This window comes from Girardinichthys multiradiatus, chromosome 23, assembly GCF_021462225.1.
Source record: "Girardinichthys multiradiatus isolate DD_20200921_A chromosome 23, DD_fGirMul_XY1, whole genome shotgun sequence".
NCBI classification, from domain to species: domain Eukaryota; kingdom Metazoa; phylum Chordata; class Actinopteri; order Cyprinodontiformes; family Goodeidae; genus Girardinichthys; species Girardinichthys multiradiatus.
This window is the reverse complement of record NC_061815.1, coordinates 22,935,187-22,962,991: the sequence shown is the minus strand read 5'-3', so window position 1 is coordinate 22,962,991 and position 27,805 is coordinate 22,935,187. Positions and strand designations below refer to the sequence as shown.

Sequence of the window (27,805 nt, the reverse complement as noted above, 5' to 3'; positions counted from 1 at the left end):
TTAAAAAACTACATTAAACTGAAACTAGATTTTTAAACACTTCAAAAAGTACAATTCTGCAACTAAACTCATACCATAATATTTAAGTGGGACTTTGTCAAGTTAGCGTCCATTGTATTTTAGTTTAAGATAAATAAAAAAAAAAACTGTTTGACTCAAAGAATGATAAGAGATTCGTTTAAAATACAAACTGATCCTGTACTGCAGACAGTGGCAGGACCTGAGTCACAGAAACTCTCAGCCAGCACTAAGACCACTAAACCTGGACAGGTCAGAACTCACACAGCTAGGAGGAAGCAACAAGATGCAAGAAACATGTATCTTGTATCCCACAAGATTTTATTTTACAAACGTTTTGAACCGTTGGCACTTCAATACTTCTATACCTGTTTTAGATAATATGTAAATACAAACTTTGGGGACCGTAAAACAAGTGATATACAGCTTTACAAATCCCAACCTGCAACCCTATACCAAAGTTTCTTTCTCCAATTCTTTGAGGAAGAGATATTCAAAGGAAGCCAGCAGTGTGTGTCTTTACTTCTGAAGGCAGCATGGCCTCAAGCATGACCACCATCTTCATCTGCACCTCCACCTCCTTACAGATGGGCCACTGAAAGCCAAGCATCTGGAAACCCCCATGAGCCTTTCCAGTATTTTGTCACTTCAGTTGCTATTTGAATATCTGCAAGCAGATGTGGTCAGATGTGGGATGTGACTACGGCTCTTGCAGCAAAGCAAAACATTTGTCTTTTGTCCATGGTCGTTAAAATGCATAATATGAAGTATGTGACCTTTATCACATTGCAGTTGGTAAATGGAGTAATATTGTTGGTTATTAACAATTCATTGTTACCATGAGGACTCCCCCCACTGTACTCTGCTGTGCAGTAAAACTCAGTTTCTGTGGTTTCCTTCTATGTTCAAGGTGAAGTTGAAGGCAGTGAGGCCAACATTGTATCAGAGCATAATGTCTCATGTGTAGCAGAGGGCCCCGTCACTGAGTGGGCCAAACACTCGGCAACACAGAAAGCTCTGAGTGAGCTGTGGAGGCGAACGTCAAGACAGAGCAGCTCAGAGGCTGAATGATAACTCTGTTGGAGGTCTGGTGAGTGATACAGCTCATGAATCTAATATTCCACACATCAGGGAGGAAGAAACTGCTCCAAACGTTCAGGTTCAGATCAAAGTTAAGAAATAATTTCTGCGGGGAAAGTACCTATCGAGCTAGCACAGCAACACAATATAAAAATATAAAATAATGGCATATGTTAATGTCAGAAACTGCATTATAGGTTGAGTAGATTAGCTTTGATCCTGATACTGAAATCAGTCTTTTTTAAATTAAGAATTTGTTAAAATGATAAAGAATTACAGCACCGTCCACATTTGCTTGTAACCCTGGAAATTAATTTCAAGTGAAAACCTTAATTTCCTTGAATGCTGCAGGAATTTTAATAAAACATATATATAGACATGTCTCAGAAATCGACTCAAATGTGGGTTTATTTTGCTGTGGCACAATGATAAAATCAGTCAGTGTGAAATAAACCAAGACTACAGGTTGTTAGAAAGAAATATAAAAATAAATGTCATTTCATCCCTTTTACAAAGAACACGTGTTGTCTGCTGAGGTGAGTGGCAACAGCACCTTTCATGTTCAGGACATGCAAAATAAAAAAAACATTTAAAAACTCATAGCTCCAAGTATTACGTAATATTGATCGCTAGTAGCATATAGCTGCAATATGTTCACTGTGTTCAGAGCCTAATGCCCACTAGTGGAGATTGAGGGAAATTACACATTTAATAAGAAAAAATAAGTTAATAAAGGTTGAACCAGTGGTTTACAGGAGTCGGTGATGGCTGTGGTCAGCAAAAACCCAAGAGACAACCTATTGCACCTTTTGACACCTCAACAAGAAGTTGCAAACAGAAACCTAACACAAAAAAAAAAAAAATAAAAATCTAGTTCGCACTAACAGCAGAAACAATAAAATTATAACATAATTCAAAAATACAAGGAATGTATAAAATATTACAAAATGGTACACAAAGTCGAAAAACAAAAGGCAGAGTATAATTAATTTCATATATAAACGTTTGACCACAGAGCTGCAGCTACTGAATCTTTGCACATTTTCAGGAAGTTCATGTAAAGCAACTGCAGGGCACGGCCATGCTGCAGCGTCCACAATAAACAAGTATTTTTAACTTCAAAACCGAAACACTAAACCTACAGACCGTTCGATCCTTTTAGTAGTTTATTTCACTTTTAGAGTATCCAGATCAAGCAATTAGCAACACTCCAAAATAAACAGATATTTTAATGATGATCTAGATTTGGTGCCATTAGTTGAAATGTTAACACTTCCACCCATAACATCAAACCACATAGAAATGTAACCATGTTAAAGAGACTGGGTTGGAGTTTTTGAGGTGAGATTTTTCAGTAACCAGTAGCTTACCTGCCAAAGAAAGAATGAACTTTTAAATTTTTGGTCTAAAAAACAAAATGCTATGTTGTGTATCTGCTGCCTTATCACCTAAATAAGTGTTTTTGGAACCAATTAAACAAACGTTTGACTGCTTTTGTGCCTGTGTGTAAATGTGCAGCCGACCAAATTATTTTTACTTCATTCCGTTTTGTTCCCGCCTAATCGTGTATAACACACACCCTGAACATGCCATCCCTACTGAGCATGGTGGTGGCAGTATCATGCTGTGGGAATACTTTTCTTTAGCTGTGATTTATCTAAATTATCTGATAGGCAGGTGTTACATCAACCGGCCCCATCAGACACGACTCAGTCTCCTACAAGTCTGTCAAGAGTGAGAGAATTCACTGGCCGTGATTAGTGCATCAAAAGTTGAACGTTCCTGCACATTTTCAGGTGTCGTAGTTGTTTGGAAATGATCGAGGTGAACTCACACTAAGCTGAGAAAACAACGGCAAGCTTAACGGTCTTATTTTTTTAAATTTAGGGTGTTGATATTTGCTAAAGTCAATGATTAATGACATTAATATTTATTAAAATTACTCAAATCAGCAGCATGTCTGACTAGCTGTTAGCCTTCCTCTGCTTTGGGGATTTAATCACTTTTCAATAACCTCAGCAACATGACATCTTTCTATTAGAGGTCAGGTAATTATTACTGATGATTATTCACAGAATTGTATTTTTAAAAATTCTGTGTATTATACAGTTTCTGGTCCTAATTTAGACCAAACAGAACTTGTGTGAAGGTACCAGCATGGTGATCGGCTCTGGGAACCCGGGAATGTGTTTACACTTCAACAGGAAGTGGATGATGGAGGACTGCAGCTTTACAAATTTGAGAAGCAATTACAGATGACTGGATGCAGATGTTCACATCTACGAAACGGGTTTGTTCCTTTATGCAGCATCTGCATTCAGTTAGTCAGATACACGGAGTATGATCCAGTGATAAGGGGAGCACAGATGCTACAATAGCATCCACTTTAAAGCACAAAAAGAAGTGGAAAAAAAGAAAAGAAGGCAGCTTCAGCCTTAAAACCTGAGCCGGAACAAACAGACAAAAAGAAAACTACACTCACTTACTAGTGGATTTCTAATTTGGTTAAAAAAAAAAAAAAGCTACACTACATTAAACAAAATGAGGGAACTAAACAAAAATAAAAAGTTATAAATAGAAGTTATAACATGTTTCAATGGCATCATATTCAAGTAATCTTGATTAAGTCCCTGATAGTGGTTCATGTAAACATTGGAGTCATTAACACAGACAGAACCAACAGTTCTTAAGAAGGCAGCAGCATTTCATATGTACAACACAACAAACCTCGGCGTCGTCTCCACCAGGCTGGTCCAGTCACATCGGTTTGTCTTCAACAAATTAGAAGCTTGTAGGAGAGCCACATCTACACCTGCAGGTGTGAGAGCTCAACTTTGGAAGGAGGGAAAGAGAACAGGCCTGTTTGAGCCGATCGACGTCGCCTGCTGTGCACGAAACAATGAGTTCTTGGTCTCCTCTGAGGTCTTGTGTTGTTGGGAGTTCTCAGAGAAGCCTCTCAGTTCTTTGCATCAAATGTTAGCTGATGTAGAGGAAACTTCAAAAAGGTATTCAAAACCTTTTTATGCTTCTCCAGTAAAGCAATAGGCCTACAATTATTTCATTCTATCTCTAGTCTAACGTTGGCTTACATAAAAAATATAATCAGCCAGATTTCCTATGAAATTTGTTACATTTTTGGATTAGAAGTAAAAAAAAAAAAAAAAATGTTGAGCAGCAAGAGGCATTTACCACAGATACATTGTGTTCTGTGCACTTCTAAAATTGGCTCAGCTATCAAGCACAACTGAGAGCAGGCACTCAATGAGGTGGCTGTTTGATCACACTGCTGCTTTCATCTCATTCACAGTGATGACAGTCTCGTAATAACACACATTTATAAAGCCAGTTCAGAGTATGGTGGAGAGATTTCTGCAGCACCTCGGGGTTTAACTCGAGGCAGAGGAGCGTTCGTCACGTCAGCGTGATGACTTCCACCGGGTCTGTCTTGCCCCTGGCCCTCTGCTTACGTTTGAGGCGTCTGTGTGAGAGCGGCGGGGAAACTGGGGTAGCTAAAAGTGTTGCCGTGCCGACGGAGAGGGAGACGAGGTCTGTAAATGGGTGTTTCGGGGTAGGGAGCTGGGACAGAAGCATTACGGTGGATTCTCGTAGGGGTTTGTGCTCCCTCTCCGTCTCCTGGCGTCACCTGTCAAAGCAGCCGGCTGTGAACGTGTGATGTGCCCCCAGGTAACCCCCACTGTAGGCCATGCTCAGACAGTGTCGTGGCTCTCCAGCAAGAGCCATCTGCACAGAAATGGGGCTCTGAAGAGGCAGTGCACGGGCCCCAGGCTGGAGACCTGAGGTTAGGCTTGGGTAGGTGGGGAATGCTCCTCCAGCAGTGATAGCAGGGGGCCCTGTTAGCAGGCCCATCCTGTGGCTCTGAAGGAAGTCCTGAGACATGTTCACCACTGGACCCAAAGCCTGAGAGTCAGCCAGTGCTTGGAGCTGGGACAGAGACGGGGAATGCTGAGAGAGGTGTGTGAAGCTGTCTGGCTGGAAAAACAACTGTGGTGTGGAGGAGGTGGAGGAAGAGGAGGAGGCTGGTCTCTGGATTGCAGATACTGGAGAGAGGTGAGAAATCTGGGGCTGGGATTGCAGAGAGGAGGGCCTGTGGGGAGGGGTGGATTTGGTTTTATTTGCCTCCTTCACATCGTTGTCATGAGCCCTGTCATTAGCATAACAAACAGGAAAAATAAGTCAATGACACAGAGTGTGGAGGCTTCAATACAAGGAAATTCAAAAAAGCCTGTTTCACTAAATTTATTAAAAGAACATAAACATATAGTCCCTTGGAAACGTATTCATACTCCTCCGTGAACCTTTATCACATGTTGTCATGACCTTTATATAGACCAACACAAAGTGGAGCATGATTGTGAAGAGGAAACAAAATGATACATGATCTTTTTTCCCCAAATACAAATCTGATAACTGGTGCGTATTTGTTTTCAGGCCCCTTTCGTCTAATCCAGCTAAATGCACCCACTGGCTTCTAAAAGTGGAAATACTATGGCAGAACTGTAAAAGTACTAAGACATGGTCACCCATCTAAATGACTGGCCTAGGAGGAACAGCATTATTCAGAGGAGCAGCCCGTGGTGACCCTGGCAGAGCTGCAGGGATCCACCGCTCAGGTGGGACAATCTGTCAATAGCAGAACTATTAGCTGTGCATTTGAAGAAGCAAACCTTTATCGGCAAGCAGCAAGAAGAAACCAACTGTTTTAAAAGCCAGAAGAAGTTCTGCTTGGCGTTTTCCACAAGTCATGTAGGGAAGATGTGAGAGAAGGTGCGGCGTTAAGATGAGACCAAAATGAAGGCTTTGGTCTAGTAGCAATCTTCTGCGTGGACAAAAACAAACAGCGCACTAGGGCTGCAACTAATGATTATTTTGCTAATCAATTAATCTGTTGACTATTTCTTCCGATTATACGATTAATAATCGGACAGCAAAAGCAGCCTAATAGGAGAGTTTTTACAGTATTTGAACCATGTGAAGCTAAAACTGCGCGTTGAGGAGTTCTGGATGGAGCATATTTATAGACAAAGGTGTTTCATCTGCAAAATGCATATATTTTTTGTACAGTTTTGGCCTAATTACTGCTGTAAATGGGTTGTTCTTTCAGAAAATGGCATGTGTTATTCAGAGTCTGTATGCTGCAGTTAAAGATTATTCAATTATTAAATTGGTTGACGATTATTTTAACAATCGATTAATCCAATTAATTGTTTCAGCCCTTCACTGCACTTACCCTATTCACACCATCCCAACAGTGAAACACAGTAGTCGCATTATACTGTGGGGCAGCTTTTAAAGCAATGACAGCAAGGAGTTAATGGGAAGATGGATGGAGCTAAAAACAGGCCAACAATCCTGGAAAATACTTGATCCTGGGGTAGAGTTCACCTTCCAGCGGAACAATGACCCTAAACATACAGCCGGAGCTGGAATGGGATGGTTCAGACTAATGCATTTTAATGTGTTGGAATGCCCTAGTCAAAGTCCAGATCTAAACTCATTTGTGACTCCATAGCCAGAATTAAAAACTGCTGCTCTCAAACAAACATTCTCCACCCAATCTGATTGTGCTTAAGCTAAAAAATAGGCAGGAACTTCAGTCTCTTTTAAACATCAGTGACAAAAAAATGAGATCTTCTGCAGCGCCATGTATTTAGATCTTCACACAAATCAACTCAACTGGCTGAGCACTAGTTCTGCAACAAGCAGACCCTGGAATAATGCTGTTCTGGCTACAGTAAGGCAATGTTCAAATCAACAACGGGAACATGTAAAATGTTGTGGAAATAAACCGTTTCTATCCCTACATGCGGTCACACAGTTTATTTGATTGTATTTTACATGTGTGTCTTTGTGTGTCTCTTACAGCAGCATCAGCTCGATACATGGGGTGAGGTGGTCCCAGGAGTACCCTGTTAGCAGATGGAGAGCAGTTGTCCAGCTTGGGGAAATTTGAAGGCAAATGCGGGATGCTGCGACGCAAGCAGCAGCGACCTGAGAGGGTCTGAAATTCAGGAAGGCATGATCTACAAGGCAAAAATAACAAAATGAAATTTTTCATCAAAACACCTGGACATTTCCCTGTGAGTAGTTTACCTCCCCTCTTCTCCAACTCACCCTGCAGTGAAACCTCCAGGAAGTAGTGAGTGTATTTGTCCATGAAAGCCTTAGTCTTGGACAGGGAGGACAAGGGCCAGCCGTTGTAGAGGTCGCCCTCCTGCACTGCGGCATGGAGGTAGTAGTCGATAAAGTGGGCAGGCGTGGGCATGCACAGATTCCAGCCGAAGGTCTCCAGCAGCAGCAGCTCCATTTTGATCAGATCCCTCTTGTTAAGGACAAGGTTCAGGCTGCACATAAAGCCAAGAGAGTTCAGCTGCTCCAGTTTAGGGACCCGGTCTTCCTTCTCCTCAAATTTACCTTGAAAAAGAAGAACATAACAACAGTTTATTTAACCACAGGTAGCTGATTTCATTCAAAGCTCTAAAAAGCAGATATAGATATTTGTTACTTCAGAATTATTACATGAAAATGTATTTTAGGCATTAAGGAGAGCTGCTGTTTTATTGAAAAGTCCATCCATTCATTTTGAGCATTAAAGCAATTAATCATGATTAATCAATTAGTGAAATAATCTTCAACTAATTTAGTAATTGAATAATCTTTACCTGGAGTACAAAGACTTTAAAACATGCCGTTTGCTGAAAGAACAATCCCCCTCAGAGCAGTAATTAGGCCATAATTGTACAAAATATAGACATGTTGCATTTAGGATGAAAATCCTTGGTCTATAAATATGCTCCATCCAGAACTCCTAATGTGGCACAGCTTTAGCTTCACTTGGTTCAAATACTGTAAAAAACCTCCTCTTAAAACACCTTTTTCTCTCTGATTATTAATCAATTGACAAATCTGTCGACAGATTAATCGATTAGCAAAATAAACGTTAGTTGCAGCCCTTTGAAACATACAAGGAGCAGACAGAAAATGAAACGATAGTAAATGCACGACTCAAAAGAACATACGTTCCAGACTCCAACAAATTTGGAAACATTTGTAGACTATTTGGTATAACTATTAGGTCAGCACAGTATTAGAACATTATGAGATGTCAGTATTATGGTTACATTTTGTGATTACATTTATACAGTGCTAACAGATCTCTGTTTGACCTTTAGCTCTTTAGGGAACAGGAGCGGTGTCAAGTGTGGGTATTCACTGCAGTAAGAATCCATCCAACAGGACGACATCTTTACATGCAGATATTACGTCCCCAGCACTCTTACATGACATTAATGACACACATACTTGTACTAAGATGAGGACATAGCAGCAATATTTTATGCAGCTCTAATTACCATGACAGAATAAACATAAACGGAGCAGTAAAAACAAGGGGATGTTTTAGATTAAAATAATTATTGTAAACAGATCTGCCTCTAAAAAACATAATACATGACAAAGAATTAGATGCTATCCAGTTAGTTGACCTAATGTTTCACCCAGATCCACCAGAGCGATGTCACTTTGGTCAGCCCCCTCCCAGTTTAGAGACGTGCTCTTTTCCATAGCAACAGGCCCGAGGCCACAGGGGTCCACGTGACCAACCAAGAGGGTTGTTCCTGCCTTTAATCCGAGGCTCCAAGAGGCCTCCTCTCCAAAAATTAGGAATGAGGGTGTCAGGTTACTCTGATACAGCCCAGCATTCAAACTACACTCGTCTTCCAGCTAAAATCAAAGCTCAGGCAGTGCTGGTATGAGACATCTGCTATTATGACCTTCTCTGATGTGGAACTAATCAACAGTATGGAAAGATTTCCTAATTGTACATTAAAATATAATGAAGACACAATAAAACATGTTTCTAAACACTTTACAACCAATACTAACTAGTTCAGAGAGTGCTTTACAACGAGATTCACCGTTTCTGACAAACGCTGCTTCAATGTTCTGGTTGCTGCTGATTATTTTAAAAGGTGAGCAAATATACAACAACCATTCCTAAAAGTACACAGAACTGTTTAAAGAGACAAAGCGATGCCCTCACTATTTATACTGACATAAAAAACCGACTTATATTGAAACAAGCTGTTTAAGCACCTCTCCATGGTATGTTGGAGCCAGTAGGTTGTATATTCCCTCTGCACGGATTAGAAACCAAGCTGGGAACAACAGAAACCCTCTGTGGAGTTAATCTTCTGATCTAAAACCATGGCAACCCAACAGTGAAAATAGGGGTGTTTATTGACATTACTGAGCAACAGTTAGAAGGGAATACTCTGAGCCACAGTTGTCTGACATGCTGTAGACCTCATTGATCCCTTCATCCCTGTGGCTAGAGGAGGATCTTTGTGCACAGCGGAAGTTTATCACCGAAGTTGCGACCTATCATTAAACAAGGCAGGAGGGAGGACGCGTAAATGTGCAGCCCGAACATGCGGGGAGGTGGGAGTAATGTGTAATTAGCAGGGAGACAGTAATGGTGTTTCTCTGGCAGAACAGGAAGCACAATAAGAAACAGAGCTGTTTACAGCCACCATGACTCCTTCCAGGTCTGTGCACACTTGCCACATTCTCTCACCCTCATATCCTCTAAATCAGTGACCTGTCCGCAAAAACGCAGCCGTAAAAAGCCACCAGAGCCCTCAACCTGTCCATAGCGCCAGCCTCTTTGAAGTGGAGAGACAAAATGCAACCAGCCTCAGTCATTGTGCTCCACAGCCATAAATCTGGTTTACAGCTTTGGATGAACTAACATAAGAATTACTGACGCAAATACATTTTAACAGGAGTTTAGCCTGCTACAAAGCTATGACGGCTGAGTAAAATACATTTGAGACTGAATGCACCAAAAAAAAAAAAAATTAAACGTCCAGAAGTCTATATTTAAAAAAATAAAACCAACCTAAAACTCAAGGATTTAGTGAAGAAGTTGATTTACAGTGAAGCTGATTGTTTAACGTTTCAAAATCTCAGCACTTAAGACCTTGCAGGTGATTATTTGGAGAAAAGAATGACAAAAAACAATTGTTTCATGCTTGGGTGCATATAATGCATATATTTAGCAGTCTGGAGTCACTACTTATCAACTAAAATACCCAGGACAAATATTACTAAGCAAGTCTTGGAAAAATCTAACTCCAGAGTTCTTTGTATTCTTGGAAATCTCAACACTTTATCACTGAACAATTATTCAACCTCCCCATCTTTATCCTCGGTTATATTTATAATTACATTTTCCACATTGATAAAAACAAAAAAAGTCTAAACCTGCTTGTCTTGAATAAACATTAAATAAGTTATTGATGTTAAATGATTTACTTGAAAACAGCAAATCTCTTTTTTGCCTGTTTTAGAACCAACTGGTAATGCTTACGTCTGTCGGGGATATTTCTATCATAAAATTTATATTTTATGATTTTTTTTCCAACAACAAATTAATCATTGGCCAGATGAAAACAGATAATGTACAACATCTCTTTTTAAATTGGGAATAAATGCATTGTGGGTGCAAAGAGTTGAAAGGACAATTTAAAAAATGCTTTATTTTCCAACTAGGTTTTCATTAACCTTAACAAGACTGATCAAACTCTACATTATGTGTATTTTATCTTCTGTCCCCCTTCTACACCAACCCCAGCCCACCAGAGCTCCCATCAGTTGTCTCTTGTCAGTCTGCATGCTGGCTGAATGGGACGGAGCATTCCTCTCCTGTGAGTTCAGCTCACCTGGAATGCAGGCAGCAAACCGATCCTATCATCTCAGCAAGCAAGAAGAGACAAATGAGAACTTCCTTTTTTATCTCCAGAAACCATTACTCCATACAAACACAAGCCATCGATCATTTGTCACAGCACCTACAGATGATGGGGAGTCAGACAGAGTTCAGAGGTTAGGAGTTAGGAAGAGGTCAGACCAGGATGCAGAGGGTTGCCCCAGGTGTGCTGTTTGGGTAAAAGGTCAAGGTGGAAATAGGTTGGAACTGATAAAACCTGAGATGTATTCTCAGACAGGGAATTCCATCCAGCCAGAGTTTCCGAGATCCCAAATCAGAACATTAGAGTTTTTTCATACCAGGGCAGTCCCGGGGACTTTGTTCGATAAGGCAGGAAATGACAAAAGAATTCACACCTTTACTTGGTTTGGTTCACCTTCACACTGCACTGTAGAAAGCAGACCAAATCACCTGGAAAACGTTACCTGCAAGGCGTCTGAGGTAGGGCGAAAAAGCATGGAGAAGAAATCCACCCTGTTCGGCCAGCTTGTTCCAAATGAAAACAAGCAACAGAGCAACAGCAGATTTATGCAGCCGTGAGGTTCCTGTTTTTACTTTCGGGTTCTACCCTACTTGCCTTTTCACAAGAAGTTGCCTACTGTGAGCAGAGCTTTCCAGCATGTCACTCTGAACATGTTATCCTTGCAGCTGGTTCAATTCCTGACTTTGGTTTGCTGGAGAGTCCGCTTGCATCCTAGCAGTCAGTCAACTGCAGTAGCGGTGATTTGCAGGCGAGCTCCGACCAAACAAACTATGGGAAACAAACTGGTCCGTTTAAAGCAAACCCAACAGCTTTTGTTTGAGTGTTCTGGCTTCAACAAATGATCAAACAAACATCTTTCATGCTTTACCAATAATGGTAAATAGTACATATTAAAGACAACAGAGACGCACGCAGCAACTACGTTTTTTTGTGGTTTTTAACCGTTAAAAAGATACTAAATGGGCAACACTTTAGACACAGCTTCAAAGGTAATTTACCCCAAAATAATGACTAAATATATAGAAAAACCCTAAACTGAAAAACTACCAACACTACAGAAAATTTGGACTTTCCATCATAAATTTATAGTCTTGTAATTACAGAAGAAGATGAAGAAAACCTTTCTGAAGTACTCCTGCTAACTGTTTCTTTATATTTTCTTTGGCCTGACAGATGTGAGGAGACTTCTTCTTCTTAATCATTTCTCATTTGTCGCTTTATCTTTCACTGCGAGAGAGAGAGGTTGGTCACAGCTCTGTCACATAATCTCCGTGTTGCCACCCCCTGGTCCTGGGGGCTCCAACAATGTAGGCCCAATCTGACCTCTGACCCAAAAAGCTGAATGCTTGGGTGACCATAGAGAATTGTTAGAAACCCCTGTTCTATGCATATGTGTGTCAGAGTTTTGGGTGGGATTCAATGAGATGGGAGCACCCTGCATCTTACTTGGCAGGGGCATTTACTCTTCTGCTTTATAAATCAAGATTGCTATACAGATCTAAACTGAAAGATTATACTTCATCGTATTTAGCTTTGTTTGTATATCTTTATACATTTTTTTGGTTGCAACATGTTCTAACATGTTCCACCAGCTCACCCACCCCCTCTGCCTCTATATACCCTGTTTAACATCAGCAGCCAGCCTACCTTTGAAGTGCTGCTCCGTTCACTTCCCGGCCCCCGGGGGGATGTGCGGTTACTTTCACAGGCCGGCCTGTCCCGGGACTGACTCTCTATGCCCGACCCAGACAAGGTGATAGGAGCGAGGAGGAAATGAAGCCGGCAGCGGAAAGGTAAAACGACACCGCTGGAAGCCTGGCTTTTAGACACCCATTTGGCTCTTTGTGTTGAGAAATTCAAATATTCTCTTTGGAAAACTAATCTTTAGGTTTATCACATAGTTACCATAGTGACCACATCCTCCTATAGTCACTAAGCTCGTGGTGAACCCTGCTACACGCACACATACACAACAACCTTCACGTCTGAGAGTGCACTCCCCTTCCCCCCATTGTGGGAAGGGTCTGGCTGGCCGGCCTGCTTGCACTGACTGGCTTTTGTTTGAGGCCTGACTCGGAGAGCATATGGCAGGTGCCCCTCAGCACACAGCTCGTCCCCACCCCCGGGGCTCCGAGGCCCGTTTATGTGCACTCTGTGGTCAATGCCACTGAGCCTCATGTACTCAGTCGTTTCAGCAGGATGTTCTTTATTGCTCTCGATGTTTTCCAATGCAAGTTACTTAATCTGGTTTATTCAATGAAACGTATTAAAAATGAGCATGAGAAGCAAATCCAGACAAGAGACATCTGGCATAAACAAAAAAACAATCTCAAAACAGAAAAAAACAATAACATTTTTGTTCTGGCTGACACAAACATATTAATGATGTCATCTCTACCAACAAACAGCTGCAGGATGCAAAGCTCTTAGTCTGTGGACTAAAACCTGCCAGGAAGACTGATGTGATCCCTGCAGGACTTCATGGAATGCCACACAAAGGAAACTTTGTGGTTCTGGGATGATAGGTTCAGCCCAGGATTGCGGTTTCTCTAATTAATTGTGTTCTTAAAGCTAAGCAGCATCTCAAAACAAGTGGCCAACAGTCAATAACACTCAGTCCTAAAAGGGTTTTAAAAATGGACCGTAATCTCTCTCCTGTAAACGGAAGAGGAGATCATCTGTGGCTGAACACACACACACAGAAGTGCCTATAAAAAACACACATACAATAGAATAACAGGATTAGGCAGTGACTGCTGAGAGGCCCAAAAAAGCTACAGATTAATTAACCAACTGCGAAAGTTAAAAGAAAGACAATGGTTTGTGCTAAAGGGAAGCAGTGAGACCCAGGCAGGTTGTTCAATAACTAGGCCAGATTCCAAAGCACCTCAAGACAGATGAAAATCTAAGTCAACTGTGAATCCAACAGCCTTTCAAGCCTTCATCAATCATGACAGAGAGTCCCCCGAGTGCTGGAGGAGCAGATGCAGAACAGAGCCACTGCAAATGAAAGCTATGATCAGACAATTCAATACAAAATCTGATTAATCTGTTAGACTCAGAAAACAAAGCTCCACTTGGGTCAAGATGATACTTTACTTAACTATGTGAGCAAACTCTAAAATCTATTCTCAGACTCGCCTTTTTAAATAAAAACCTCACAAGTCTCACATCTCACCAGAGAGACTGGTGTCTTATTGAAGATGGTCTTCTTTGACTCCACACACACACACTGAGCCCTCCCAAGTGAACGAGCTCTTTTCCAGACTCCCATTCTGACAGCATCATTAGTCTAATTATCCATGATGCCAAGGGCTGCATTAATGCATGAAAAAGCTCACAGTCTGCTAATCACCAGACAGACATGGAGGCAGTAATAACCACCAAGCAACCTGCACTGTGCAGCAGTGGGGGAAGAATGATTAACTCACCTGCTTCAACACAAAGGAAGAAGAAACACCAAGATTTCACAGCAGAAGGAAGAGGCAAACTGGCAACCATTTGTGTTCAGAAATCATTTTGGCTTGAAAAGAAATTCAGCCAGAAGAACAGAAACCATCTATCTCAGTGAAAACTGACATAAGCTGGATGTTTTTTGTTAAGCAGTGAGTTTTTTTGGTCGAACACTAAAATATATATCAAGTTTTAAGACCTACATCATCTTTAAAAGCAGGTTTTTTTCACCATCTTTTAAGATAAGACAGTTTGAGAAGGACTGCGCCATCAGCGAGTGCTGCGCTCTCATCAGTTTGGCAGCTTCCTTATGTATCTTTTAGTGTAAGTCTTTTGTAACTCAGTGCTGCCAACCTAGTTTTGGGTACCATCTATTGTAATACTTTTCTGTGTGTGTATATATATATGTATGTATATATATATATATATATATATAACTGCTTTTCATTGTGTGAAACAATTTCAATAAATGCTGTTCCATTATTTTCAGTATACAGGCTCTATTGTTTCTATAAGCTGCCACCAGGGGAACATCTTCCTGACGAGTTTAATAGGTTCCTGCCATGCATTGCCTCCAATGCAATGCTTGGCAGGCACCTATTGTTATTCACCTCTGAACTGGACTCTTATTTATTTTTCTTCCGTCCAGATTAATGCTGCCCGAACCGTAGCGCGCACCCCCACAATATAAATATCAAAACGTCCGGCTCGGTCCCGGGAGGTGTGCTATTACTTTTATTAGCGTTTCGAGTTACCATGGCAACGTAATTAACGTTTTTCTAAGTCTCACGGTTTTCTGTCAAACACCCTCGATCGCCAAGAGTCAGTAGATTTCTGTAGGCCTTCTCCCATGTATTTTCAATGAGAGCTTGACCTGTAATCCATGAGTGACACCATTTCTTTCCATCCTCCTATTTTATACTGTGAACGACATAGAGCTATGAAAATCTCCATGATCGGGGACGAGGGATGGCTTTCACCAACAGTTCAAAAAAATTTCAAATACCATGTACGGTTTCCGAGATATTAGACTTTGTTTGGGAGCATGTTCAGGCATTTTTGTCTTTTTATCCATTTTCCCTCTCTTTTCACCTAGTGTTGTGCCTTTATTATTATATTTTCAACAAAAACGTGTTAATAGTCTCGATCCCCTGTCCGTTCTGATAAAAACGGTCCAAGAATGACATCGATGGCCCCTACGGTTTCCGAGTTATGGCCAGTAGTTCGGGAGCATGCGCCTCCATGTTATAAAGCCTAGACCAGGGGAGACAGAGTGTGAGGTGCTGCGTGAGTGAGAAACAGCAGGTGTCAAGTTACACTGACGCTCTTTGCTGATTGGCTGATTCATTCCTCACTGTTCTATTTATAGCTCTGTGTATCTCCTACTGTATATGTCTGGATGGGATTCTGTCTTTCTTTCTGCCTCTCTGTGTCTCACACACACACACACACACACACACACACCCGCACACACACCCACACACACATGCATGGATTACTATCTTTCTGCATTGACTTTCATTGATTTTCAGTCATTTCTATGGCTTAAACCTGACCCGACCCCTAACCCTTGGACCATCTTGATAGGAGGCAACTACATGGCCGCCATTTTGTGTGGGGAACTTAAACAGCATGTACTGCTGTTCCAACATCCAGACAACAGTGATTAATCCTAAAGGGCAATTTCTTTCATCAACCTTCCATGGTTACTAATGATTTTTTAATGCTGATAATGGCATACACAATGGTTTCAGAAGAGCAAGCAGGTTCTTTATAACTAATGAAACTAACCCAGACCTGAAAGGACAACCAAGCTGGACTTTCAAAATAAGACAAAACATGCTCTAGAAAATAAAAGCCTTTACACTTTAAACAATAGATCATTGCAGGACTGGGCTTCAGACTAATGTTGGAGCTCACCCAGTGTTGGGAATAGGTCCATGTTGGCCTTTTAAAATAAAACCTACTGAAACTTTCAAAATAAAAGCTTGAATCTTTAATAATTACTAGTGATTTTTTTGAGCTGATAATGGCATACATAATGATTTTTAAATAGCAAGCAGGATCTATATAACTAATGGAACTAACCCAGACCTGAAGGGACAACCATGCTGGACTTTCAAAATAAGACAAAACATGCTCTACAAAATAAAAGCCTTAGGATTTTAAACAATAGAACATTACAGGACTGGGCTTCACACTACTGTTGGAGCTCAACCAGTGTTGGAAATGGGACTATGCTGGTCCTTTGAAATAAGGCTTACTAAAATTTTCAAAATAAAAGCCTCAGTCTACCAGAGTTACTAGTAATTGTTTTTTAAGCTGATAATAGCAAAGACAATGATTTTTATATTGCAAGCTCCGGGCGGAGAAGCACGCACCAAGAGGCAGGCCCCGTCTAAATTTCTTCCGAAATTTTCTAGTTCTAAATGCTGTGCAACATTTCAGATTAGGAAATAAAAGTTAAATATTTGGTTAAATATATAATTAAATTCTATTTTCTGTTAATTTTGCCTTTCTTAATTACCAGTATGACTTCTATGGATTTTAGATATGCATTTACTGCACGATCAGACTTTGACTTCACTTACAGCCACCATCTTTCTCAATTTGCTGTTCAGTATACATTGATGTAACCAGATCATTGCTGAAGAAGTGTTAACAACAGCAACAAAGAGGGGCCTAGTTTTAGGGCTGAGAAGATTGAAATGCTGTTATTAAATCCACTGAAGGTTACTTTGAGGAAAGTAAAGTCTAAAACCAACTATCTCATAATTATTGTAGATATATATTCTGATAAGCGACTCTTAATATAATAATTAGGTTTATTTTTTTGCAAAGTATACAAATAAAACTTGCTTCCAAATATCTGACCTGTGGTGTATACAGGTCCTTCTCAAAATATTAGCATATTGTGATAAAGTTAATTATTTTCCATAATATCATGATGAAAATTTAACATTCATATATTTTAGATTAATTGCACACTAACTGAAATATTTCAGGTCTTTTATTGTCTTAATACGGATGATTTTGGCATACAGCTCATGAAAACCCAAAATTCATATCTAACAAAATTAGCATATCATTAAAAGGGTCTCTAAACGAGCTATGAACCTAATCATCTGAATCAACGAGTTAACTCTAAACACCTGCAAAAGATTCCTGAGGCCTTTAAAACTCCCAGCCTGGTTCATCACTCAAAACCCCAATCATGGGTAAGACTGCCGACCTGACTGCTGTCCAGAAGGTCACTATTGACACCCTCAAGCAAGAGGGTAAGACACAGAAAGACATTTCTGAACGAATAGGCTGTTCCCAGAGTGCTGTATCACGGCACCTCAGTGGGAAGTCTGTGGGAAGGAAAAAGTGTGGCAGAAAACGCTGCACAACGAGAAGAGGTGACCGGACCCTGAGGAAGATTGTGGAGAAGGGCCGATTCCAGACCTTGGGGGACCTGCGGAAGCAGTGGACTGAGTCTGGAGTAGAAACATCCAGAGCCACCGTGCACAGGCGTGTGCAGGAAATGGGCTACAGGTGCCGCATTCCCCAGGTCAAGCCACTTTTGAACCAGAAACAGCGGCAGAAGCGCCTGACCTGGGCTACAGAGAAGCAGCACTGGACTGTTGCTCAGTGGTCCAAAGTACTTTTTTCAGATGAAAGCAAATTCTGCATGTCATTCGGAAATCAAGGTGCCAGAGTCTGGAGGAAGACTGGGGAGAAGGAAATGCCAAAATGCCAGAAGTCCAGTGTCAAGTACCCACAGTCAGTGATGGTCTGGGGTGCCGTGTGAGCTGCTGGTGTTGGTCCACTGTGTTTTATCAAGGGCAGGGTCAATGCAGCTAGCTATCAGGAGATTTTGGAGCACTTCATGCTTCCATCTGCTGAAAAGCTTTATGGAGATGAACATTTCATTTTTCAGCACGACCTGGCACCTGCTCACAGTGCCAAAACCACTGGTAAATGGTTTACTGACCATGGTATCACTGTGCTCAATTGGCCTGCCAACTCTCCTGACCTGAACCCCATAGAGAATCTGTGGGATATTGTGAAGAGAACGTTGAGAGACTCAAGACCCAACACTCTGGATGAGCTAAAGGCCGCTATCGAAGCATCCTGGGCCTCCATAAGACCTCAGCAGTGCCACAGGCTGATTGCCTCCATGCCACGCCGCATTGAAGCAGTCATTTCTGCAAAAGGATTCCCGACCAAGTATTGAGTGCATAACTGTACATGATTATTTGAAGGTTGACGTTTTTTGTATTAAAAACACTTTTCTTTTATTGGTCGGATGAAATATGCTAATTTTGTGAGATAGGAATTTTGGGTTTTCATGAGCTGTATGCCACAATCATCCGTATTAAGACAATAAAAGACCTGAAATATTTCAGTTAGTGTGCAATGAATCTAAAATATATGAATGTTAAATTTTCATCATGACATTATGGAAAATAATGAACTTTATCACAATATGCTAATATTTTGAGAAGGACCTGTATAATCACAACAGAAAAACCTAAGGCTCTGGTCTAGATGCAATAAATTTATATAACAACCCTTTTCTCCTTTATAATTAAACTGGCACTGTCTATTATTTAGAGTAAGTGGAATATAACCATATTTGTTTAGATAACTTCTCAGAACCTGGAAAATTTACTGTGTTCAGAGATGTAGAGAGAGAGTCATCGCTTTATTAATCTACAAAAGTGTTATTTTTAGGACAGTTCGATTTTCAACTAATTCAGTTCTGGAAGTAGAAAAAAGTATTTAGATTTTATGTATAGTGAAAAATCACAATAAGCCACAATACTCTGATTGGTGCATCTTTTCAACCACTGTTCCTTTTTAGCTCACGTTAGAAACAGCAGATCAGTCTAGAAAGTGAAGATGGTGTCTAGGGCGCTGCTTAAAATTAGCCTTCTTTCAGGAAATGCTTTACCTTGTGCCATGTTGCAGAAACCACAGAAGATAACACCAAGATATCTGCCTGAAGCTGTTTACTTACAGATAAAGAGAAGCCATTCTTTTCAAGATAACTACTCCAAACCCATTAACAATAATGTCTTCAATATTTCAGTAAAAAAAAAAGAAATCCACAAAAAATTAAACAAATGTGCAGTTTCTTCAGACATAGAAGATTAATTTGCATTTCTGGACTTACTAGCTAGCAGCAAACAGGAGAGGGCGATGACATAGAGCTGTTTTACAGCAACATCGTAGTGGTCCATGAACAAGTCGAGCAGGTAGACGGCCAGGTGGCGTGCTGTAGGACACAGCTGGTACCGATTGCTCAGGATGGCCAACAAGTCTGCGAAGTAGCGTCGCATGCCGATCTGTGGAGAGTGGGCCCGGTAGACGGGCAGCTTCAGCTCCTGGAGGGGGAAAAGAAAGATGAGGCGAGCGGAAGCAGTGATGAAGAAATGTGGGGGATGAGCCTGGTATGCATAATAGATCCTTCCACATCTCCAGTTCGCTGAGTTTAACTGCTCTCAAGTGAGATGAAAACATTCACATAAAGGAGAGAGTTTCCACCTAATAGAGAGAATTTTCCAATATTCAACCTTGATTCAGTTGTACTGAATTTGCCATTGCTGCAGAAAACTGAAGCTAATATGGATCACTGCAGGGGGCTATGAACAATGGGCCGAGGGATCATGAGTGTATAGTCTGGGGAGGGTTCAGCAGCAGATAGGATTAGGTTTCACCCTTAACACATCTCCTATTCATGTTCAATTAGCTGCATGTGTTTCAAAGTGGAAAGAAGACACTCTGGGGCATTAGCAAGAAATCAGACCAGGACTTTCTGAACCATCTTCAAATAAGCTGGAAAGAAAAAAAAGGTTCTGGTTTTTGCTTCAGAACCCAAAAATATTTAGAACGGCATGTTCACATTTACACAGCAGATGGTTTAAAAAAAAGCATAACCTGAATTATTTTTAAAAATGTTGTGTGCCATGTAAATAGGAGTAAACAAGACATAATGTGTTCGATCAGAGGATGCCAACAGGTAGAGGGTAGATTAGTGTCTACACAGTCTGTAAAATGCAAAACCATAAAGGCAAATAACAAAAAGAATCCTTATGAGGACTGGTAAGCAATTTCCTAGGACATTAGCTGTCAAAAACATTACAAATCTGCCTGCAGATACAGGGATTGGACAATGAAACTGAAACACCTGGTTTTAGACCACAATAATTTATTAGTATGGTGTAGGGCCTCCTTTTGCGACCAATACAGCATCAATTCGTCTTGGGAATGACATATACAAGTCCTGCACAGTGGTCAGAGGGATTTTAAGCCATTCTTCTTGCAGGATAGTGGCCAGGTCACTACATGATACTGGTGGAGGAAAACGTTTCCTGACTCTCTCCTCCAAAACACCCCAAAGTGGCTCAATAATATTTAGATCTGGTGACTGTGCAGGCCATGGGAGATGTTCAACTTCACTTTCATGTTCATCAAACCAATCTTTCACCAGTCTTGCTGTGTGTATTGGTGAATTGTCATCATGATACACGGCACTGCCTTCAGGATACAATGTTTGAACCATTGGATGCACATGGTCCTCAAGAATGGTTCGGTAGACCTTGGCAGTGACGCGCCCATCTAGCACAAGTATTGGGCCAAGGGAATGCCATGATATGGCAGCCCAAACCATCACTGATCCATCCCTATGCTTCACTCTGGGCATGCAACAGTCTGGGTGGTACGCTTCTTTGGGGCTTCTCCACACCGTAACTCTCCCGGATGTGGGGAAAACAGTAAAGGTGGACTCATCAGAGAACAATACATGTTTCACATTGTCCACAGTCCAAGATTTGCGCTCCTTGCACCATTGAAACTGACGTTTGGCATTGGCATGAGTGACCAAAGGTTTGGCTATAGCATCCCGGCCGTGTATATTGACCCTGTGGAGCTCCCAACGGACAGTTCTGGTGGAAACAGGAGAGTTGAGGTGCACATTTAATTCTGCCGTGATTTGGGCAGCCGTGGTTTTATGTTTTTTGGATACAATCCGGGTTAGCACCCGAACATCCCTTTCAGACAGCTTCCTCTTGCATCCACAGTTAATCCTGTTGGATGTGGTTAGTCCTTCTTGGTGGTATGCTGACATTACCCTGGATACTGTGGCTCTTGATACATCACAAAGACTTGCTGTCTTGGTTACAGATGCGCCTGCAAGACGTGCACCAACAATTTGTCCTCTTTTGAACTCTGGTATGTCACCCATAATGTTGTGTGCATTTCAATATTTTGAGCAAAACTGTGCTCTTACCCTGCTAATTGAACCTTCACACTCTGCTCTTACTGGTGCAATGTGCAATCAGTGAAGACTGGCTACCAGGCTGGTCCAATTTAGCCATTAAACCTCCCACACTAAAATGACAGGTGTTTCAGTTTCATTGTCCAACCCCTGTAAGTCCAAAAGATTGAATTAAAACTCAGTATTAAAGAAAACAGCAGTATATCCCCTTGATCAGCTCTGATCAGTGATTGGCAGATCAAATGATAAAAAATCTGAATTTGTCCCTAATTATTAACTGCATCAAAACTAAAAATAAGTTTGGTCTGTAAATGCATCACACAACAGAATGTACTTTGATTAATAAGTTCAATTAATTCATTCATTCAATTATTTGATTCATAATTAGGGATATACTTCATTTGCTGTTGGATTAAACTACCAACTCTATGAAAGCACATCAGGTGCATATTTTCTCTTCTATATGTTATAATAGAAGAAAAGCGTAATATTTTAGAACTGGTCAAAACTGTATTTATCAGACCTGAATGAAAATCAACCATTAAAAGCCTGATGGGTTTATCTGGAGCTGGGCATTTCACTGTAAAATGCAGGGCCATTCGATTCTGAAAGGCTATTTTTCCCCCACAATTACTACACTGAATATTTCTGGCTGGACATACAAAAGCTCAGGAAGCTGCTGGTTGATTATTATATATTGAAAATATCTGCTTGTTGGAGCCGACCCAAGTTTTAAGATCAGCTCTCAGGTAAACATGTTTACAGTCAATAGACTCTGCTGTGAGGGCAAAACTGCCATCATGGTCAGACTTACACAAACTGTCAAGTACTTATTTTGAACACAACTTTAAAAAAAACGGTGATGCTCCAACTGACACTTCAATGGAATCCAAAAATAAACAGTGCCCCCCTCCCTTCCTCTCCCCACCATCAATGTATAGGAGCAGCACCACCCCCAGAGCCTCGAACTCCCATATCAGCCAATCCTCCAAAAATTCTCCTCCCCTCCCACTGCCTGTGGTCCATCTGTCTATCTAGAGGTGCAAGGGCAGCAGGAGGAAGGGAGGGGGGTGGAGTGGTCGAAGGGAGGAGGCTGCTGCAGTCTGGGGGGCTGGGGAGGAGGTGGTGGTGGAGTGTGCATGGAGAGAAGAAGTGCCTTTGTTGGGGGGGCACCGTAATTAAGGATTCCACAACTGCCTGCCGATTTGCATGTCTGATAATTTGCCACATGCTACACAGCACCACTATCTCCCACATCAGGGCATTATCGCTGCAGCAAACGTCATTAAAGCTGGATGAGACGTGGGGGGAGCAGGCGCCACTCAGGAGATCTGAACGCAGTGTGAGGCTCTGATAATGACTTGGGATATTTTCTGGTTCATGTAATCTCCCAGAAAATATCAAACTATCTTTGCTCATCAAGAGGGTTTGTTTTTTTCTTGTTTCAAGCACAGACCATAATATTCATTAGGGTTGACCATTTTTCTCTTTTTTGCTTGACTGATTGGACAAAATCAAAAGGAAATCAATTTACAATAATGTTGTGTGCCAATAAAGAACATTAACTTTTTTATTGACTATAAATTCAGTAATAGGTAAGCTTGTTTTGCAGTAAATTCTCTAAAACGTTATAATATGATCCAGCTGACATCAGTCTCAGCCTTTTAGTAAAATACTTTAACTGTAAATTACTCTTTAACCCAACTAGTTTGTTATTTAGCACCAACTAGACTTAACATTCGCCATTTTTGGCTGTAAATGGCTCCACAGTTAATTCTTCAATGTCATCCCATTGTTTCCCACTTACATGTGCCTTGTTACCTCCTTAGAATGTTTAACCTATTATCTAACATACCAGTTTATACAATTTTCTCATCTGGTGAAGGTGCGAAACGCATGTCAACACAACTGAGATCACTGCCAAAACATAAAAACTGAAAAAAGAAACAAAATGTGAGGCAAAGGAGATCAACGGATAAATCTGTCAGAAAACACTTTAACTCTTCCAGTGTTTCAATGCATCATAAATTGCACAATCAAAAAGGTGTTTTGTAATTGGGAAATCCCTGTACAGAGCATCCTCACTGCTGGCTGACACAGTTAAACATATGCACGTTCGACAGCAGGAAGACACCACACTGTTTCATAATAAATGTGATCATTTGTAGTCTTTAGTTTGCAACAAAGGTATCGTACTATAAAGGTACACCGTAATATACGGAGGCTGTTGCTTGAGATGCAATCGGAAATACAGATACAGCGCAACCAAAACCCAACATAGGGCTGACAGTAAATATAGCACATGGAAACAAAATGTGGGTGTTCTGTCAGTTTCCACCTCTGTGCAGATTTTCTGTCTTACGGTTTTTCTGAGTCAGACAATGTCCAGCATGAGAAAACTGAATCAAACGACGCCTCAAAGTGACTCAAAAACATCAGGTTAGAAGTCCTAAATGCCACAGAGATCACTCCACTCCTGAGCGCCGTCTACGACAAATGAAGACACCTGATATTCACGTCTCGATGTGTCTTCACCACCACAGGGCTCCCTGAGTTGGAAATGTCAGTCAAGTCACAAATATCTCAATTAAAGTGACACAAATGGAAGGGCGTGATAATGCTTTGAGGATAATTAAACACAATCCTAACTTCTACCTCTTCATTTATTGATGCAGTTACATTTAAATCAAGGCAACAGAGCCATGAATATTTTTTGTACTTCATGTTTGCTTGAATACTCCGCAAGAACATCAACAACTGCTTTTACCCTTATGTGCATCTCTGATGAGACATGTAATATTTAATTTTTAAAAGCTGCTAAAATAAGCTACATAGCCGCATAACTGAAACACGATTTTGGTGACAATTCAAAAAGTTTCGCTTTGTCCAAGGAGTAACACCAAACAAAGAGCTTTACTGGTTTCGCTCCAGTCTCTTCGCAATTACACTACTGGTGGCGCCATTTTCTCAAAAACAACTTTTTATCTGCCGTTGCTGGCTGCACTTCAAGAAGTTCTATATACCTAGAATATATTATATTATCTGTTTTTCTGGATTGCTGTAAGCCACATAGCAGGGACCAAATTGTGTTTACCTGAAGATCGGAAGATTGTTTTTATAATTAACCAAGTAGTCTGTTAATGTTTCAAGGACTTAAGTTAGAGATCAACTAATTTCTAACTTAAAAGTTTAAATGATTTTTCATTAGAAAAAGAAGGCAAGATGAGTGTCTTTTTGTTTCAAGGCATAATATTGATCTGCTCTGTTGATGTTTAAGTGGGGAAAATGTATTTTTTGCAATAACGAAGAAGTCAATTAACCTCATGTTTTCTAACCCCTAGAATGGATAAATCATTCATCAAACGTCTTTTGTTAGTGATTTAGGGTCTTAAACTTTTCACGTGTCATTGTGAATTTCCTCAGACGTTCAGTTGTTAAAACACTAAAAAACAGATTCTCTACACATATAAACCTGGTGTCAATGTAAAACTTTATTTTATTGCTTTTTCAGGTGAATTCTCCCCATACGACTGTTTTAAAAGATGTTTTCAACATACATACAGAGTTAACATTATTGTGGAAAGGGTTTCTTTGCTGCAGACGGCAGAAATACAAGACAAGAAATACCCCAAGTTAACACATTTGCATGAAAACATTTCAAAAACGTTCTGTCAAAACAAGTCCGACTTAGACATGTAACAAAAACAAAACAACCTTGCTTCAAGTTAAGAGGGAGTAATTATAGATACGTCACAATCAGGGAGTCCGCGGCTGCTGTTTTTTTCCCCAGTTACTGGCTGTGCCATCCTGGCAAAAACTACTTATTTACAATTACAGGTTGTAGTTTTGAAAATCCCTTTAAATAACGAAAAACACGCCAAGAGTGCAATTTGTTATCTATTTATTTACTACCTGTTGGAGACATAGCCGGAGTACGAAGTGAAACTTTACAGGTACCTAAACACCCAAAAACCAACTACCTGACATGTGAGCACATCCATTTCCAACCTGAGAAAAGTCCTGTTGCAGGCAAGGTTCTGACCCTTTTCCAACAATTTACCAAGAGCTTTTAGCTGTATTTCAGAATTTAACCATCAGGTTTACATTAGCAAAGGATTCAAGCAGATGACCTGGTTGTTTCAATTCACAATGTTCTCCATTGCTGTCTTTAACTATGAAACATATTCATTGTCTATGTCACTGAATAAAGGACTATCACAGGTCATTTCTATTACACCCACTGAGCAGAACATTAATCAGATAACATTTGCTGAATGTTTCTGGGCAATATTGTAAAAATGATCAAACTCAAGCCAATGTTTGTGATGAATATTCTGTGTCGGGTCAGGAATTTCCTCATGTTTTAATGTAAATTGAGGGATATCATTGACAGAATTACAGGTAGTAAAATACGTAACCTTAAATTTAAACCTGCACACATGATCTTACTGTCATTTAAAAGGTCCTTTGATGCTCTAAACCTGACGAACACATCTATCTTTGAGGCTAACTCACCTTAATGCGTAAAGACTGATGGATGTCTGAAGCCAGCTGTCCTTTCCACCACTGCAGCTCCCTCTCCATCCTTCCCATTCAGAGGAGGCGTCCACAATCAAGTTTTACCTGCAGAAATGGATGTTTCCCACACGGAACAACGTTCAGATACCTCAACGTGCAGGAAACAGGGCTAAAAAGAGTTTTATAGCTACAACATTTGGAGCTTTAATGCAGCCGCAGAGACAGCATCCTTGACAGAAGGACTAGTGCTGAAGTTTCTCCGTAGATGATTTAATTATAGAACAATGAATGATTATTGTACCCTGACTTGTGATTACATGTATTAATTATATGTTTTTATACAAAATAAATCAACGTGGAGAATGCTGGTGCTAATTAAACAGCAGTAATTATTTGCCAACACAGGCCATCTTCTCTGCTCGGGAATTTAAATGGCTCATTTAAATGCCCGCTCGGCCACATTTTTCATAAAGCCTTTCAGTTATGTGCCTTTTTGGAAAGTTCTTAAATAATACAGGAAGTAGATAATACATTTAACATTTAATTCGTTAGTAAAACATCACCACGACGGGAGACTAAGATGCCCACCGAGCTTTGATATTATCCCCTCGTGTAAAACAAAAACAGCCCATTAACGCTACAAACTGACGCTGCACCTCAAGCTAACGCCGGTTTTCTTACAAAACCTGAACCATGGCTAACTTTTCACGGCAGTGGTTATTACATGTGCCACTCACCGCTCCGTCGGGAATGCCCCCCCAGACCCTCTTTGTCTCAGTCCGACATCCTGAATGAGAGAACTCCTCCGCGGCTCAACTTTTAAGCAGACCTCTCTCTGTCGCCGAAAACAAAAACTTCAAATCCGCCAGAGAGCTCATCGAACAGCCACCGCCGAGAAAATCCCGCTGCGGTTTAACCAGCTTTCCCCGCAAGAGTTCACACTTTTTCCATCCACAATCTGCTCCGCCGTTTTCTCTCCGGTGGCTCGGCTGTAACAAAGTAGCCTCTTCGGCTGCGCCAGCTGCTGCTGCTGGGCTCGTGCGCCGCACGTTAGATCCCTCCTACACATAACATGGGAGTTGTAGTTTTTACCAGGTCACTGCCTAAAACTACAACTAGCATAGGTTTCAAACCTATCGAAAAATGCTACAATCCAATTAATTAATATCTAATTAAATACAAATATAAATATGTGATAACTTCAATAAAACTCTAATAAGTAAACAAATGCACCACATTAATTATTTAAAAATGTAAACATAATCCATTCATAATTAAAATCATGGAAGTCGTTTATTTAATTTGAATTGATTGCTAATTAAAAACATATGTAATTATTGTAGTATTACGTAGTGATGATTTAGTATTTTAGTATGTATTTAATTATTTCATGCTTCCTACGCTAAAGGAAGCAGGTTTAAAAGTGCCACAATTCAATAAATAAATACATAACGGATTAAATATAACTATGAATATGTGAAGACTGGTGAAAAAAAAATATCCAAAAATTAATCGAACAATAAAAATATCTAAAAAATATATTACAAGTATAGAAAAATTATTAAATCTCAAAAGTATTAACTAAAAGTTCAATTAATTATTTTTCAATCACAAATAATGTTTTTCTCATTTATATATTTATTTTATGATACAGGATATACATACCCCCATGAAATATGTAATTAAATACTTCAAATCTTTA

At 40.4% G+C, this 27,805-nt stretch overlaps 1 protein-coding gene across 1 annotated transcript; it reads right to left on the bottom strand.

Moving 5' to 3' along the window:
• Positions 1–1,488: 1,488 nt before the first annotated feature.
• On the bottom strand, positions 1,489–27,087 carry ccnjl (cyclin J-like). The gene is made up of 6 exons (XM_047352664.1): positions 26,841–27,087; positions 26,101–26,208; positions 19,483–19,693; positions 7,231–7,530; positions 6,980–7,139; positions 1,489–5,260 (listed from the first exon to the last, which is right to left on the bottom strand). Exons 2-6 carry the CDS (start codon positions 26,176–26,178, stop codon positions 4,738–4,740), a joined length of 1,272 nt encoding a protein of 423 aa, XP_047208620.1. The 5' UTR covers positions 26,179–26,208; positions 26,841–27,087; the 3' UTR covers positions 1,489–4,737.
• Between the last annotated feature and the right edge of the window lie 718 nt (positions 27,088–27,805).